The sequence below is a fragment of the Mizuhopecten yessoensis genome, unplaced genomic scaffold (assembly GCF_002113885.1).
Source record: "Mizuhopecten yessoensis strain PY_sf001 unplaced genomic scaffold, ASM211388v2 scaffold8361, whole genome shotgun sequence".
In the NCBI taxonomy this organism is placed as follows: domain Eukaryota; kingdom Metazoa; phylum Mollusca; class Bivalvia; order Pectinida; family Pectinidae; genus Mizuhopecten; species Mizuhopecten yessoensis.
Window position 1 is genome coordinate 823534 of NW_018407509.1, and position 14702 is coordinate 838235.

General features: G+C 38.8%; 1 protein-coding gene across 3 annotated transcripts in view; it reads right to left on the minus strand.

The window, feature by feature from the left end:
- LOC110455698 (nucleosome-remodeling factor subunit NURF301-like) overlaps nucleotides 1-14044 on the minus strand; it is a 26301-nt gene extending 12257 nt beyond the window's left edge. For 2 of the 3 annotated variants that reach the window (XM_021505988.1, XM_021505986.1), the window contains exons 1-13: nucleotides 12324-14044; nucleotides 11972-12095; nucleotides 11479-11600; nucleotides 10802-11007; nucleotides 9803-10029; nucleotides 7568-8210; nucleotides 6678-6890; nucleotides 5957-6340; nucleotides 5513-5655; nucleotides 2862-4896; nucleotides 2226-2364; nucleotides 1411-1748; nucleotides 574-783 (exon numbers count right to left, since the gene is read on the minus strand). In XM_021505988.1, the coding sequence (XP_021361663.1) occupies nucleotides 574-783; nucleotides 1411-1748; nucleotides 2226-2364; nucleotides 2862-4896; nucleotides 5513-5655; nucleotides 5957-6340; nucleotides 6678-6890; nucleotides 7568-8210; nucleotides 9803-10029; nucleotides 10802-11007; nucleotides 11479-11600; nucleotides 11972-12095; nucleotides 12324-13327 (5788 nt within the window). In that variant the 5' untranslated portion in view covers nucleotides 13328-14044. The remainder of the gene's footprint in view (nucleotides 1-573; nucleotides 784-1410; nucleotides 1749-2225; nucleotides 2365-2861; nucleotides 4897-5512; nucleotides 5656-5956; nucleotides 6341-6677; nucleotides 6891-7567; nucleotides 8211-9802; nucleotides 10030-10801; nucleotides 11008-11478; nucleotides 11601-11971; nucleotides 12096-12323) is intronic. The other variant, XM_021505987.1, reaches the window with a different exon arrangement.
- Between the last annotated feature and the right edge of the window lie 658 nt (nucleotides 14045-14702).

Below are 14702 nucleotides of genomic sequence, written 5' to 3' on the forward strand. Positions count from 1 at the left end.
GGGGGTCAGCCACACCATTTGTACAATTTTAAATCCCTGCCTCCCAGGAATGCTTTTGATCAAATATGATTGATATCCAGTGCACAGTTCTACAGAAGAAGTCGTTTGTAGCAATATAGCCAAATGGCCCCCTTTTGGCCCCGCCCCTTAGCCCCCTGGGGGGTCAGCCCCACCATTTGTACAATTTTGACTCCCCACCACTTAGGGATGCTTCCAGTCAAATTTAGTTTAATTCCAACCAGTGGGTAAGAAGAAGAAGTCGTTTAAAGAAATTGTTGACGTACGGACGTACGACGGACGCCACGGTATGGCATAAGCTCACCTTGGTCCTTCGGACCAGGTGAGCTAATAAAATGCAGCCCAATATCTTAAGTAACACATTCATTGCAATATTTCAAATATTGATCTTTCCTGAGAGCTTTTTGCTCTCTCTTCACATGTCTCTGTAAAACTTGGTCTTAATCAAACAAATCATAATACGGTAAACCCTAGACCTGATAGAGGCAGAAACAAAGACCAATAAGAAAATGATGAAGTTTTCCAGGAGCCAACAAGTCTTTTTAAAACCAATACCTTTGGGAGTCAGTGACTGGGCTGTAGAGACGGGGGCAGGCACAACCACCCTAGCAGGGGAAGTAACTGTGTTTGTAGTGGCTGCCGTAGCGACAAGTCCAGGTTTCGGGGCTAGGGTGATGTTTGAGGAATTTGATGACTGTATTTGCTGCACAGCTGACCGTGGGATCTGGAACCGCACCAGTGAGCGACCAGGTGTTCCTTGGCTCCCTAATATATCGACCAAATTCAAAATTAATATACACAAAATAACTACCACAATAATATTTGATAAACTGTTGTGTCAATCTCTAATATTAACCCATCTTTTACAAAATTAAGATAACATTTATAACAGCTATGAATGCCATGACCCACATGCTGAGGTCATCATTATTATGATGTCATTATTTCAACGTTGAATACCACCGATACTCCCTTGAAGATGGCTGTTCTTATCACCAAGCAAGCATACCTGATATTCATCAACTTATTTGAATAGATTGCTGAATAAATAAGTGAATTTTCTAAGACTATGACATTTTAAAATATTTCAAATGGCAAATATAAGTACTGAGCCACTTTCAGTTGGCATTCAGACTATCTGAAAGGCAAATGGAAATGACAAATTTAACATGAAGTACTAGGAGGCTTCATGGCATTTGTAAATTCTACATGAAACTATGAATACAATCTAAAAACATTTGTATTTGAATGGTAGTTAGGTAAGAAAAAAGAAAAATTCTTAAATGTGATGAACCTTATTGATGGATCCTCTCAATGGTAGTAGCATTATACAAGTTTGACCAATTTTAAAAACATTTTATCATGAAAAAGAAAGAGAACATAAACACATACCTGCGATGATCGTTTTAGGCTGGACCTGAACAGTCTTGAGTATACTGGTGCCACCAAGGATTGAGTTTGAGGTGGTGGCTGGCTTGATGATGGTGCCACCTGCGGTGCTCTGTACTGTGGAGATAAGAGAGGTGGTACCTACTGCGGAGACAGTAACAGTAGATGTCGTGGTGGCGGTCGTGGAACCCTGCGACTCCATCATACGCTTTTGTTGCAGCGCAAGTCTCTGCTGTTTCAGCTGCATCTCCAGCTGGGCCTTCAGCTGCACGGCATTCACTGTCGTCTTCACGGAATCCTGGCTCGACTTCTCTTGAATTGCTGCCCTCTGTTTCGCTAACCTTCAAATAAATTTATTAAAATGAAAATTTTTTCAGACTTTCTGCAAAGTTCAATCATCAATCATTGAACATAGCCAGGGTCTCTCCATCTAAGCTTTATATAAATAACAACAAATCAATGCCTTGCTTCAAAAAATTAAATCATGAACAGATGACATCTTGTTGCTCTGGTCTGACCAAAGGAAAGTCATAGGTAGAATCAGTTTCTCAGACATGTGCACTGCACCGTAGCCTCTTGTTTCATTACACATGTATGTAACATATTACTATAGATCTTACTCGTGTTAGACCAGAGTCACTTCAGTTGATGATCAAATTCGACCATAATGATAATTGAATATTAAAACATTATTCTATCTTGCAAAAGAAAGCTGCCAAGTAGTAGTACAAATCTTTCAAAACTTTTAATCAGAACGGTGATATTGAATTTAGATTTTGAAACACCCATTCACACATAATGAAGGAAATTCTGATTACTTTTCTCCAAACTGTTTGATCTCCCAGAGTTCCAGTTCCTCCTCTGGCGTCCATGTTTCTGTTACGCTTGGTTCGGTCTGTTTAGGAGATTCTGCCCTCCTTCGTTCTCTTAGCCCACTTCTCTGTGGCGTGTACTTCTCTGTTGAATTCATGTAAAATATTTGGATGTAACCCACAGTTTTTTTTCTTCAAAAACAATTAAAATTCACTTCAAGGTTGTACATATATGGAAGAAGTAAGAAGCAGTGAATTATCTATACTTAATAAAAAAAATAAAAAATCAGCCTTGAAATTAAAAGGTTACAATCATTGACACTTTTATTATTTTTAATTTGTTTGTGTTTTATGTCCATTTAACAGCTATGGTCATTTAAGGATGTGTCAGGTTTTGGTGGTGGAGGAAAGCTGGAGTTCCCGGAGGAAAAACACTGACCTACGACCAGTACCTGCGACTGCCCCACGTAGGCCTCGAAACACCCACCCAGTGGTGGAGAGCTAGTGGTAGCAGAATGTCAGACGCCTTAACCACTGGGCCATTGCAGCCCCTGACACTTTTAAAATATATTGAAAAAATTTATATCAACTGATCATCAAATTTCTTTTTTTTTTGATACAAGTATTTAAAACAAAATTTACCTTTAGGTTGACTGGGCAATCCAAGAGGCACCACAATCTTTCTGACCTGGAACTCTGATCTCAGTCCATCGCGGCCAACGTCCCGTCGCTTGAGGAGCTCTTTTGTTGTAATTTCAGTCTCTGTGGACACTGTGTTAGTACCTCCAGCAGGTGGCTTGATCGACAGATCATCCCATCGCAGGCATGCCCACAGAATTCTCAACTGGAGACCAACTCCACCAAAGGACTTGACAGTCTGTGTGCGGTACCGCCATGACGTTCTGAACAGAGGCCGAGGACAGGGATAAATCCAATTGACATTATTCATTTTGCAATTGTAATTGAATTGCTTGGTTTCAATGAGTCCTTTTGTTCTTGCCATTTTTCGCAGATCATGTTTCTCTAGTACAAGTGCTGACCTTTTCCTACTTGGGGTAAGATACTTGTGACAGGGGGGGAGGGAGGCTTTTTTCTTGGCTGTCGGTTTTTGTCCAAATTTTGCATACTTGACTAACTTAATTGGTTCTTTTGTTGACCTGGCTGGTGGCATTTTGGATTTGAGTTCTTGAACACTCATTTTCTCGATGGCTTGCTTCAACAAGAGCTGTGCCTGTGTGAATGCCTTGAGGCCTGGACGGTTGGCCAGGAGTTGCGCTACAGCCGCAGCTCGACTAGCTGGCGACTTCATTGCCGAGAGTGCAGAAGATATAGCCGACGTAGTGGCTGGCGAGGTTGTGGTGGGTGTTTTAGATGCTTCTGAAGCTGTGGCCGATGAAGATGAATCTGATGGTGTTTTTGATGTAAATGAGCTGCTGTTGGTATTTTTATTGGTCCCTTCGTCATCCTTTTCCACATCGACAAGTGAATCTTTCTCTTCAGATTTTTCTTTTTTGTCCATTTTCTCCTCCTTGTCTCCCTCTATGTCCACATCCTCGTCCTCCATGCTCATTTCTGCAATGGACTTGTCCTTCTCTGCCTCGATCGCATCCTCAGCTATGTCCATGTCGATCAATTCACTTTCATCCAACAAAGCTTTTCGACAGGTCGGTGAGAAACAGAACTCTTTACCCTTCTCCCTACACGAGTAGGAGTAACAGGGCAAAGTGACCTCGTCCAAATCTAATGGATCTTCCGATTTATCCTCCTTGCTTTCTGTGTCTTTTTCCTCACTGGAATCTTTTGAGTCATCCTTTTTGTCTCCATCCGGGGAGTTCTGACTCTTTAGCTTCCAGTTGATCTGTTGCTGTAAAGCTTGTCTCTGTTTGTTTTCGATCTCCTCCTGTTTTAACCGTCGCTGAAGGAGCAGGTCAAGTTTAGCGTAGGGTTTAGTCACTTTCGGATAGTGTGTCCTCTCGTTCATAGCCCTGCACACATCGACCTGTGGAATATCCAATTTCGGAGGCAGAGTATAATTAAACAGATCCAATTTCTTCTCGACGTTATCGGATTTCAGAGGTGCGGGTGTCTGACTGACAGATTTCTTAACGGGGCTTACACTTTCAATGTCAACTTCCATTTTGTCATCTCCGACAGAAGAGCACTGGCCTTCGTTATTATTTGTCACATTTTTGTCACTGCTGCCCCCATTATCAGCACTCTCTGGGGAGCTGTCTTTGACCACTGGCACTTCAACTCTTTCGCCAGTTTCTTCGTTTGTGTCCACTGCATCAACAGAATTCACTGCATGACAATCCCCAGCATCACTATTACACTTCACTGATTCTTTGTCCATAGAGGAATCAAGGTCTTCTTTGGCCGAATCTTCCTTTGAATCTGTGGTCTTTGGAGGTTCTGTTATTTCCTGGTCCACATCCATATGCTCCTCCTCACCCTCCGTTTTGTCTGTACTGACGGGTGAGGACGCTGTTTTTTGAGATGCATTTGCTGCCTTAGGTGTTGCATCTGCTGCCTTGCGTTTGCGAGCTTGGATTTTACGAGCAACATTCCTGAGTCCAACTGTGTCCTGAGGTACAAACTGGTATTTTCTCGTGGTACTGAGCCATCGCCATCCTTGACCACCCGTCACTCGGTACTCCTCTCCTCTCTGCTTCCAAACCTGCACAAAACACATATATGTTACGTTAATGTCATTTAAACCTCAGCCATCTACTTTTGAACCTCCACCAGTGTTTTTTTTACCTAAATTTTACAACAGTCTGTTCATTTATTATCTAGGAAAATGTAGCACTATATTTATTGAAATTAGGAATTTATTCCTCATTTTCTGGTCATTTTGGTAAAATGAACCACTTTTTAGCTCGGTGAAATAGTTTGTATTCAGCTGTAAAACTGAGGGGGAAAAAAATACTGTCCACATACAGAAATGAATAAATGAATGAATAAAGGCAACCAATGGCAATGTCAAGTGAAACAATCTATAAGTGAAACTTGCATTACAATCTACAGGGGTGCACCATTCCCCTTGCCCAGTTTTAGTATAACTTGTGGGGTTTTTTTTAACTGCCCGGTATGAAAATATAGATCAGGCAAGTAGACTTTTTGAAAATCTACCTGTGGGTGACAAATTTAAATATGAAATTGTACACTCCTGAATTTGCGTCTGGACCATACAGGTAATATGACATAATATTTTGAAAAAGGACCAATTCATTCATTTTTTTCCCCCTCAAATTCATCACTGCATGGTCTCCTGTCTTCCTCCATCAACCTACCTGATGCTTCAACCCCAAAGTGTATTTAATCCACACCAATGGTCGCCCTTCATCCTCCTCTTCCTTCCTTTTTCTGATTTCCTTCTCTCGTTTCTTCATCTCCTCTCTGTCTAGGGACGTTATCTTCTGTAGGCGACAGTGTCCTGACAAAACCAATAACACAAGAGTATAATTATTGAAATCAACGGTGATGATGGAAAAGAAAGTAAAACATTTCATCATCTACCTAGCTACCTACCAACAAAAGTGAAAATGGCAAACAAACAATATATTTTGCATGGCCCTGTCAGAGTATTTTGATCATCAATTATGACATGTTTTAATGATATTTCATAAAAATAAAGTAACAGCTGCTGCCATTGAACATGCCTGAAAAAAAAATCTTTTTCGTAACTTAGCACGGCAAAAGACAAAATATACTACTCGATGATCTAATCTACCTACCCAAAGCTTCTGACCATACTGGGTTAAATATCACAGGCTTCATGCAAGCTTCAAGTATGGACAGGGCTAGCGAGAAGTCACTGGGTTTGCGGCACATGTGTACTGCGTTGGTCCAGCTCTGACGATGCAGTGGCCAATTTGGGTGGAGAAATGAGCTGGGGATGCTGGACTCGAGTTGTATAATGGTCAGCATCAAAGTCTGGATGACCACACTCTTCTTGCCATGGTTTGCCCCGTTCCATTTGAACTCACTTGCCTGCGTGAGACTGAACTTATGAGATAGATAGCGTCGTTTGTCGCGCTCCTCGTTGTGCTGGTACTTGTTCAGAGCCAGGTTGTTGGTGGCGTACTGGTTCACGTAATTCTTGAAATTACATTCCATGCCTGTGAACGAATTACTTTCTGTTAATCAAATCACAAACAAAAGGACATTTCTAATATTGTTTTTCAATTCATTTATTATACATGCAAGTCCTTAAACTTTTGATATCTTTCTCACATGTTTTTTTATTTTCTTTAACGTAAAACCTTATCTTATGATGCACTTCTAGTTGTAACAGTAACTAAAATCGAAAAAAAAAATCTGAAAAAATATTCATACATTTTTCACGATAAACAACCATTGATGAGACATCAAAAATATATTAAAAAACACATTGAAAATTTTCCCCAACATCATCCCAAAGACCCACAATGAGTTTTAGAAATCAGTATGACTTACCAAGCTTAAAATGCTGTAGACTGGTGACGGTGGCGGACTTACTCCTGGTAACCCGGGTGATATCGCCATCTTTATTAATGACTAGAAGATCGTCAGAGGAAGAAGAGGACAGTTTGGATAGAGTTTTGACTGATGTGGTTCCCGTTATAGAATCTGTGAACTGCTTTGGAGTCAGTGAACCTGTTTTAGACCTTGTAACAATTTTTCTGGCTTCTGAAATTTAATATGTTCATTTATTATACAAACTTCTTTACATCATATATGTTATTTCAACTGGAAATCTCCTGATCTAATGGGAATCGGGATTCAAATTTGTGACTGGGGCCATATTATCATCTTCATCCTCCTATTGATGTCATATTACCCCTTCATCCTACTAGGAATTTCATTGGAAATAGTTTTCTCCTACATCTGTGTATTCAAGACACAGTCATACACATGAACAATAGGTTAACTCTATCCCACGTAGGTACACCTGGTGATCCCCAGGCCAATTAATTCAGTTTTTCTAAATCCTGACCATAAGGACAGTTACTCTTACAATTTTACATCACATGAATATCAAATTATCGAATCAAATGTAGCAATGTTTTTAATAACATTGCTGTATGTTGTGTTTTGTCTTCTCAATTTGGAGCCTGTTTACATCTCGATGGAGTGAACTGATTTCATCAGCTGTTATTAGTTATCAGTGCTTTTGTTACCTAAATTTTTCAACAGCCTGTTCCTTTATAAAATGGGAAAATATAGCATTATTTGTATTGGAATTGGGTCATTTTTGGGAAAATAAGACACTTTTAAAAGCTAGGGGAAACAGCCTGTATTCGGCTGTAAAACAGAGCAAAATAAATTCCTGATTATCCGTGTAGTTTGAAGAAAGATATGTTTACCTGCCAGGGCCGATGCTGTAGTTGTTGTACTAGTTTGCTGGATGGTGGTAGTTTCAGCCTTCGTGCCATCGAGAGGTTGTTTACTGACGGCTAGCGTAACCTTATTGCCATCTCTATTCACAATCAAAACAGTTCGAGTCTGTTTTTGTGGACTGCTGTCATCGTTCATTTTCAAGACAGTCTGTTTCACATTTGGACAAACCGACTGGACGTTCATAATGGTGGACTTGGGCTTGTCATTAACACTAACTTGAGTGAGGTTTTTCAAGTCTATTTTTTTAATGTCTACAGGTTGTTTTATTTCGTTTTGAAGATCCGACAACTGTTCCGATTTTACGTCGACGTTCGTTTCACTGCCATCAATGTTATTTTCAACTATTTCCTCCTTCACCTCCGTTTTAATATCCTGATCCATCATCTCTTCCTTTGCATCCTCCATTTTGGGAACGACTTCAGAAGACTCTGAAATGGTTGTGATAGACTTCATCAGAGTTGAGGTGGTTGTCGTTGTGGTCAGGAGTTCGGTCTTTTGCAAAGTTGAAGTGCCATTGTCAGAAACAGTGGTCGAGGTTGTCACATTACTTGTGACTGATGTAGTAGTCTCAGTTTTGATCAGTTCAGATATATCCATATCTGTCTTTTCCTGTAAAAAAAAAAACCAATGGTGAAAATGTCTCAGGCCATAAATTAATATGTGTGTTATGATTTCCAAACAAACCCTAGATTTTTGTGCCTACCCTAAAGGTTTTATAGGCATGTAGTGATAAGCACTGTTAAAGTCGGAACTCCTGCTCTATATAAGACAGCATAGTAAAAATATTTCAAAAAGAACAGCAAAAAATTTGCCTACCTACCAACCTTGATTTTTTTCAAGCAGAAACAGGAAACACAACATTTTTTTTTTTGGCCTCATGGAAACCTGATCATATTGAAAACTTGATTCGAAAGTCAAAAATGGAAAAACAAACAGCACTTTGATTTTATAACAAATCTTACAAGCTGAACAGCATTTTCCTTGAGGGCTGTTCCAGAATTAAACATTGGGGACGGGTGGACCCTCATCTCCCATAAAAATCTCAAAGTGATTTAACATAAGGAATGGTTGGCATATCAGGTTTTAACCCCACCATCCATAATATAATAATACAGGCGCTTACCACCTCCCCCATACAATACATTATGGAATAGCCCAGAGTATTTGAGAAATTTTCAACATCTCTTGATTCGAGAAAGTTTGACTGCATCTCAACGACAAACTCTTTTTTAGATATGACTTTTGATATCTTCACTAGTGTTGTTCCGATTAGTCAATTTAGTCGACGTCTGGTTGTTTGTTTTTCGAAAAAAAATGATTAATCGATCCTTGTTTTCCATGATCGATTATAGTTTGACTAATTTAAGAATTAACAAAAACTAAACTAGGATACTGTTATTACGGTCGACAGAGTTATTCGTTCTTGGGCAAAACAACTTGACCGAACGTCTTACACAGCGATGGCCTGATTGGCTAGCCGGTCCCCCGACAACCAATCAGAACTTGCGTTTCAATAGAATTGCTGCATGGCTCAGTTAGTGCAAGACAATATGGCAAACCAGGACATTCGAGAGATTAAACTCTATGATTATCTGGGGGCTATTGATTTAAACATTTGGAAGGTATTGTTTGTCCTTATCTGGATATAAATAAAAGCTTTGTCGAAAGTATGGGCTATCTTACAAATAAAATGTTAAGTTTGACGGGTGTCATCAGGTGAATACCAATCCATCGTGCCATTTCTGAATACAAGATGCAGCTGTCACAGCATAATTGACATTGCAAACATCATCAATTTCATTTCCAAATACATATTTTTCAATAATTATAAGGTTCTGTCAACAAATGTATTGTTTTTTGTATGAATGTTGTGTGTTATTAGCAAAATTCTCGAACGTCTGGGTTTCCCAGTTAACGAAAGTGAAAGTAGATTACTGAATTTAAGTTCAATTTGATCGATCATTAGTCGATCATCTGTCACTTGATTGGAAGTAATGATCGAGTATGAATTTACAAGTGATTCCCAACACTAATGTTCACTGCAGTGAAGATATTAACGTCAGGATGTTGATAAGTTTCAGTCAAATTTCTGCCAGAGAAGATTCTGCAATAAAGACTTCAACATTTTGCAACAAAAATGGCTCTTAAATTCATGGGATTAAGAAATACCATTAGAAATATAGTTTTCTGTTCATTATTACCAAATTGCCTAGCTGAGTCTCTTCTTTAATTTCGTCTTTCTCCCACAATGTTCCATTTTCTTTTGGGCCATCAAGTTCTCCCGAATCTTTGCCTTCTAGATTCCTTTTTTCTGCAGATTCTTCTTCCTCTTTCTTCCTTTTGTCCTCTTCCTCCTCCTTAATCTTCCTTTCTGTCTCTTCTTGTGCCTTCCGTAGTGATCTTTCTGCTTGTGTCTTGACAATTTCAGCTGAAAATACCCAACAAGTTATGGTGTAACATCGAAAGTAACATGCATCCATTCATTTTGAGTTTTACTTTTACCTTAGAAATAAAAAAATTGGCGAAATAATTGTAATTTTCTTTGAAGACAGCACAAATATGAACTATACCATGCTAGTTGGAAAATTGGTTGATATAATTGCTTTTCTAATTTTATAGGGGGGGGGGGGCGAGGGAGTATATCAAACTTTTACCATTTTTGTCATCAGTTTCATTTTATCTCTCTCATTTTTTTCAGACGAATTATTGGACTTATAGTATGGGATAGTAGCTTTTTCCGGGGATGATTAACTTTTTGCTGTATTTTTCTCAAAAACAAACATTACAGGGGTGGAATAAGCCACTGGTCCACTGACCAGTGGCCAGTGGTTTTCCGGGAAGACCAGTAGGTTTTTCAACAAGCTATCCTGCCAGGCCAGTAGATATTTTTGTTAATCTATCTAAAAATTCAGCAGATTTGAAAAGACTTTTTTAAGCCAAGAATGTAACACTTCTAGATTTCAAAATTGCTGTTGGGGGGATCAGAAGAGTATCAAGTACCTTTGGCGCTCGCTTGGACCTGCAGCCCTCATTATCTGGACCAGTGCACTTCAAACAGGACCAGTGGCTTTTTACTTAAACTGGCCCTTTGGACCAGTAACCAATTTTTTTTAAAATCCCACCCGTGCATTATTTAAATTGGAGAAATTAAATAGAATTGATGGGTTTATCTAAATCTAAAATCCCACATGAATTCTTACCAGTTTCCAACTCCAAAGCCGACTTCCTGTTACCCTTGTGAGACATAGTGAGTTCATGTGTGACAGCCATCTGTTTGAGAACATCTTCCTTGAATTCGTAAATGGCGCTGACCAGATCCCTTTCCCAGCCTTCGGAGTCTAGCACCTCCAGTAACTCGTCAATCTGACCTTTTGTACTGTAGTACCAAACCTCATTCTCGCCCTCACTGTGAATTACAAATTAAAAGATTTTTTTTTTTTTTAAACATTCCAGCATTTGATAGAAACAATGTGTTTCTTTCCTGCATAGCACTAAAATTAGAATATTTATCTTTTTAAGCTCATTTATTATATATACAGATATTAATAGGATGGATGTATCAACTAAGACCCCAGGGTGGGACCAGACCCTAGTGCAAGTCCTGATAGCATGATTGTTTACATACATTGTTCATGCCCAACAATTAATGTATCACTGTGTATATAAAATGTAAGTATGTGTATGGTTGTGTGGTGGGGTCTTGACTGTTTCTATTTTATGACCCAGTGACTAAGTTCCCAGGGCATCAAAGTTGGAACCTTGTTCCTTTCGGAAATCCTGTATAATTATTTATTGCGAGAATGATTGCAAAAAGTATTTTTGAAATCTCTCATTCTTTGGCTTAATAACAGAATTAATTAAATCCTGTAAGACTCACACTACGATCCTTCGCACCAGAAACCAGTATTTCCTTCCATGTCTGTCAAACCCAATAGGTTCCTGTCTGCATAAAAGACCACTTTTCTCTGCTTCAGATACACAATCTGTTACACCTTTAATCTACAAAAACAAAAACAATTTAATCTACAAAAACAAAAACAAACATAAATATCATTAAAAAAATATTTTAAAACATAATGATTCCCTCCTATCAAGACGTCACCAGGCATGGTCATTCTACATGATGTAGAAGGATAAGGATAGTATTTCAGTAAGTCAAACCGTTTTATTTGAGTATTTTGAGTTTTATGTTCTACGACAATTATATCTTTGACAGTTAGTGAAGTTGTGCAACAGAGACATCTTTCATGCGACTGCTTTTCTTTATTGTTTTACTATGTATAAATATTAAATGTTGTGTCCTCAAAATTTGAAGAGGGTCTATTGTGAAAAGGCAGAATGAAGATGCCTGATGATGCTGATTTTTGTACCTTGTGAGCTCGACAAACTCCACAGACCCAGTCTTCCTCCGGTACCTCCTCCATTGGAGGTTCCACACATGTAAGGTGATACACAGCAGAGCAGGTTTCACAACAGAGCAAATCTCCAAGTCTGCTTAAAAGAAAGGAATACACAGTTACAAAATCAAGACATGGAGATATATATACCATATCCTGCAGAATGTCAATTATTTACAGATGTAAAATCATTGTAAAATTAAATAAAATTCAGAACAAAACAAAATGATTTCATGTTATCATAATTACATGTATTTCCAATTATTTACAGGTCTTGACTAAAATAGCTAAAAGTAGGCATTAAAATATTTTGAACGAAACTTACTTATGACAGTTTCTGCAATGATCATCATACTGGATGTTTCCTTCATTCATAATTTCTTCTCTCACATTGTTTGTAACCAAGAACAGGTCAGTAAGAGTCTTCAAAACTTTAAGTCTCTCTTCAACAGGCACGAAAGGGAAATCTGGATGTTCAAGTGATTCTATTGCCACTTTATACTCTGGGTAGCGGTCACTTTCCGTGTCAAGGAGCGCTCGAATTGACTCTGGCCATGTAAAAGCATCCACAAAGAACAATGATATATTGATGCTGTCTTTCATATCTGAAGGGCCAAATGCTGTATTATTTCCATCTTCTTCACGCCATAATGCCTTATATAATGTTATATGAATTTCTGTCAGCAGAGAGGAAACTTCATCGCTCATTATTGCCGCACAGAAGTCCTCAAAGGAAAATGGGGATAATCGGAGTATAGTACGGAAATGTCGAAGCACTTCATAGATGCTTAGACTTTGCATAAGGTTTTCAATGGGTATCATCAAATCTGTTGATGTTGGAGGCAGTTTTAATCGTGCAATATCTTTGTCATCCAACAGCTCAGGAGTTCTAGGTCTTCTACCAAAAAACAATTTTCTCCTACCAGCTGAGCTTCCTATAGTACTGAAGCTATCATTACTACAGTCCGAGTCTGATTCTTCATAACTAGCGTCTGAAACTGGATCGTTTTCATCCAGATCATCAAGAACATCACTTACTTTCTCCTCTGTGTCAATACTGGATCGCGACTGATCATCATCTTCAAATATCATGTGCTGAATGAAATGTCTACCTCTTTGAGCAGCCTCACGGGACCTACCCCTCCCCTGCCCCCGCACTGGAGTACCAGGTGTACTGACTGGCGTACTAGACCGAGAACTTGGGTCACTTGATGGAGTTCCATGGTTTTGATAGGCTTTGGGCTTTCTCAAAAAATTACTTCTGGGCCTTACAGATGACAAAGGCGTCTTTGGAGGTCGCCCTCTTCCGCGCCTTCCTCTAGTGGACATAATGCACACTTTAAGATAATTCCGGGTGCTCTAATGTTCCCTGCTGCTTGAAAAAGGCGGCCCTTGTGCACATCGGCAGCCCTCTATATCGGATTTAGTGTCCATGTTTCAACTTTCGGAAGCCGCCATTTTTGTCCAAATTTGATCACGTGATCAACGCAATCGTAATATACAATGGAAGTCCTACCGTTATGTGCGCCTACCTCGAATTTTCATGCATCAATATTACGATATTCACAAACAGTTTGATGCTTTTGATCATTTCCACGTTTTCTTGGGATGAAATAGGGTCTAAACGCGATACAAATCGAATAATGTTATTGTTTCTTTCTGATCCGTCTTTCTCGTTCCCGATATAAGAGAGAAACTCGCATTGGACGATTCATTTTAGACCGCATGCAATTATTCTGTTAAATTTTGGCCTCTGGCGTTTTAATTAGGTATTTTTTCAATTTCATATGTATATTTTGAAGACACTTGAACAGTCAAAGTGATAGTAGACCCCTGTGACACAGTTTTAGGAAGAAATGAAAGTTGTTGTTGCAACTTGTATTGACCAATCAAATTTGACTTTACAAACGGTTGCGTTATTGTTCCATTTGAAACATCTCTAGCTTTTTCATAGTAATCAACTTAAAAAAGTTATCAAAAAGTTAATACGCCGAGATCGGTAAAACAAGAGACTCACGAACGTCTGCAGCCGGCTCTGCATGTGGCAAAAATGTCGCAAGTAATGTATAAAGTTCAACCGTTTTACGACTCGAATGTTGCCTTAAAGTTACCAGATAATATGTACAAACTGTCAAATATTCAGGGATCTACAGAGGATAGCAAAAAGGTACGTATTTAGCGGTAAAATAGCTTTGTTATAGTATAATACTACCGAGTAACAATACATTTCCCATGTGCAAATTTGACATGTCGATTGTCGGTGTAACCGTCTGACACCACTTTCGTTTTCTATATATGCCAGAATAACATATTTGTTCTTTTCTCAAACAGACATATATGATTTACCTTGCGTGTCTAAAGTTTCACCCTAAGTTATACATGCACTTTGAGGTCGTGATCATGATTTGACCAGAAAACAGACTGCAAATGATCAACTTGAATCGTGAAATGACATCGTATATTGAATATAATAGTTGTACCATTATGCATAGTATGCATGCACATCGTTTTCTAATATATTGTGTTGATGTTTAATATCAACTTTGAGAGCAGGTCAGGGTCAAAGGTCAGTTTGATGTTTATGTTTTAATATTTTCATAACTACTCCTCAAGAACGGTTTGTTAGATACAAGTAAATTCTATTAAATCAGCTCTTAGCTTACATCATGGCGTGTCGTCTGTCTTATCTCAAATTTTTATGACG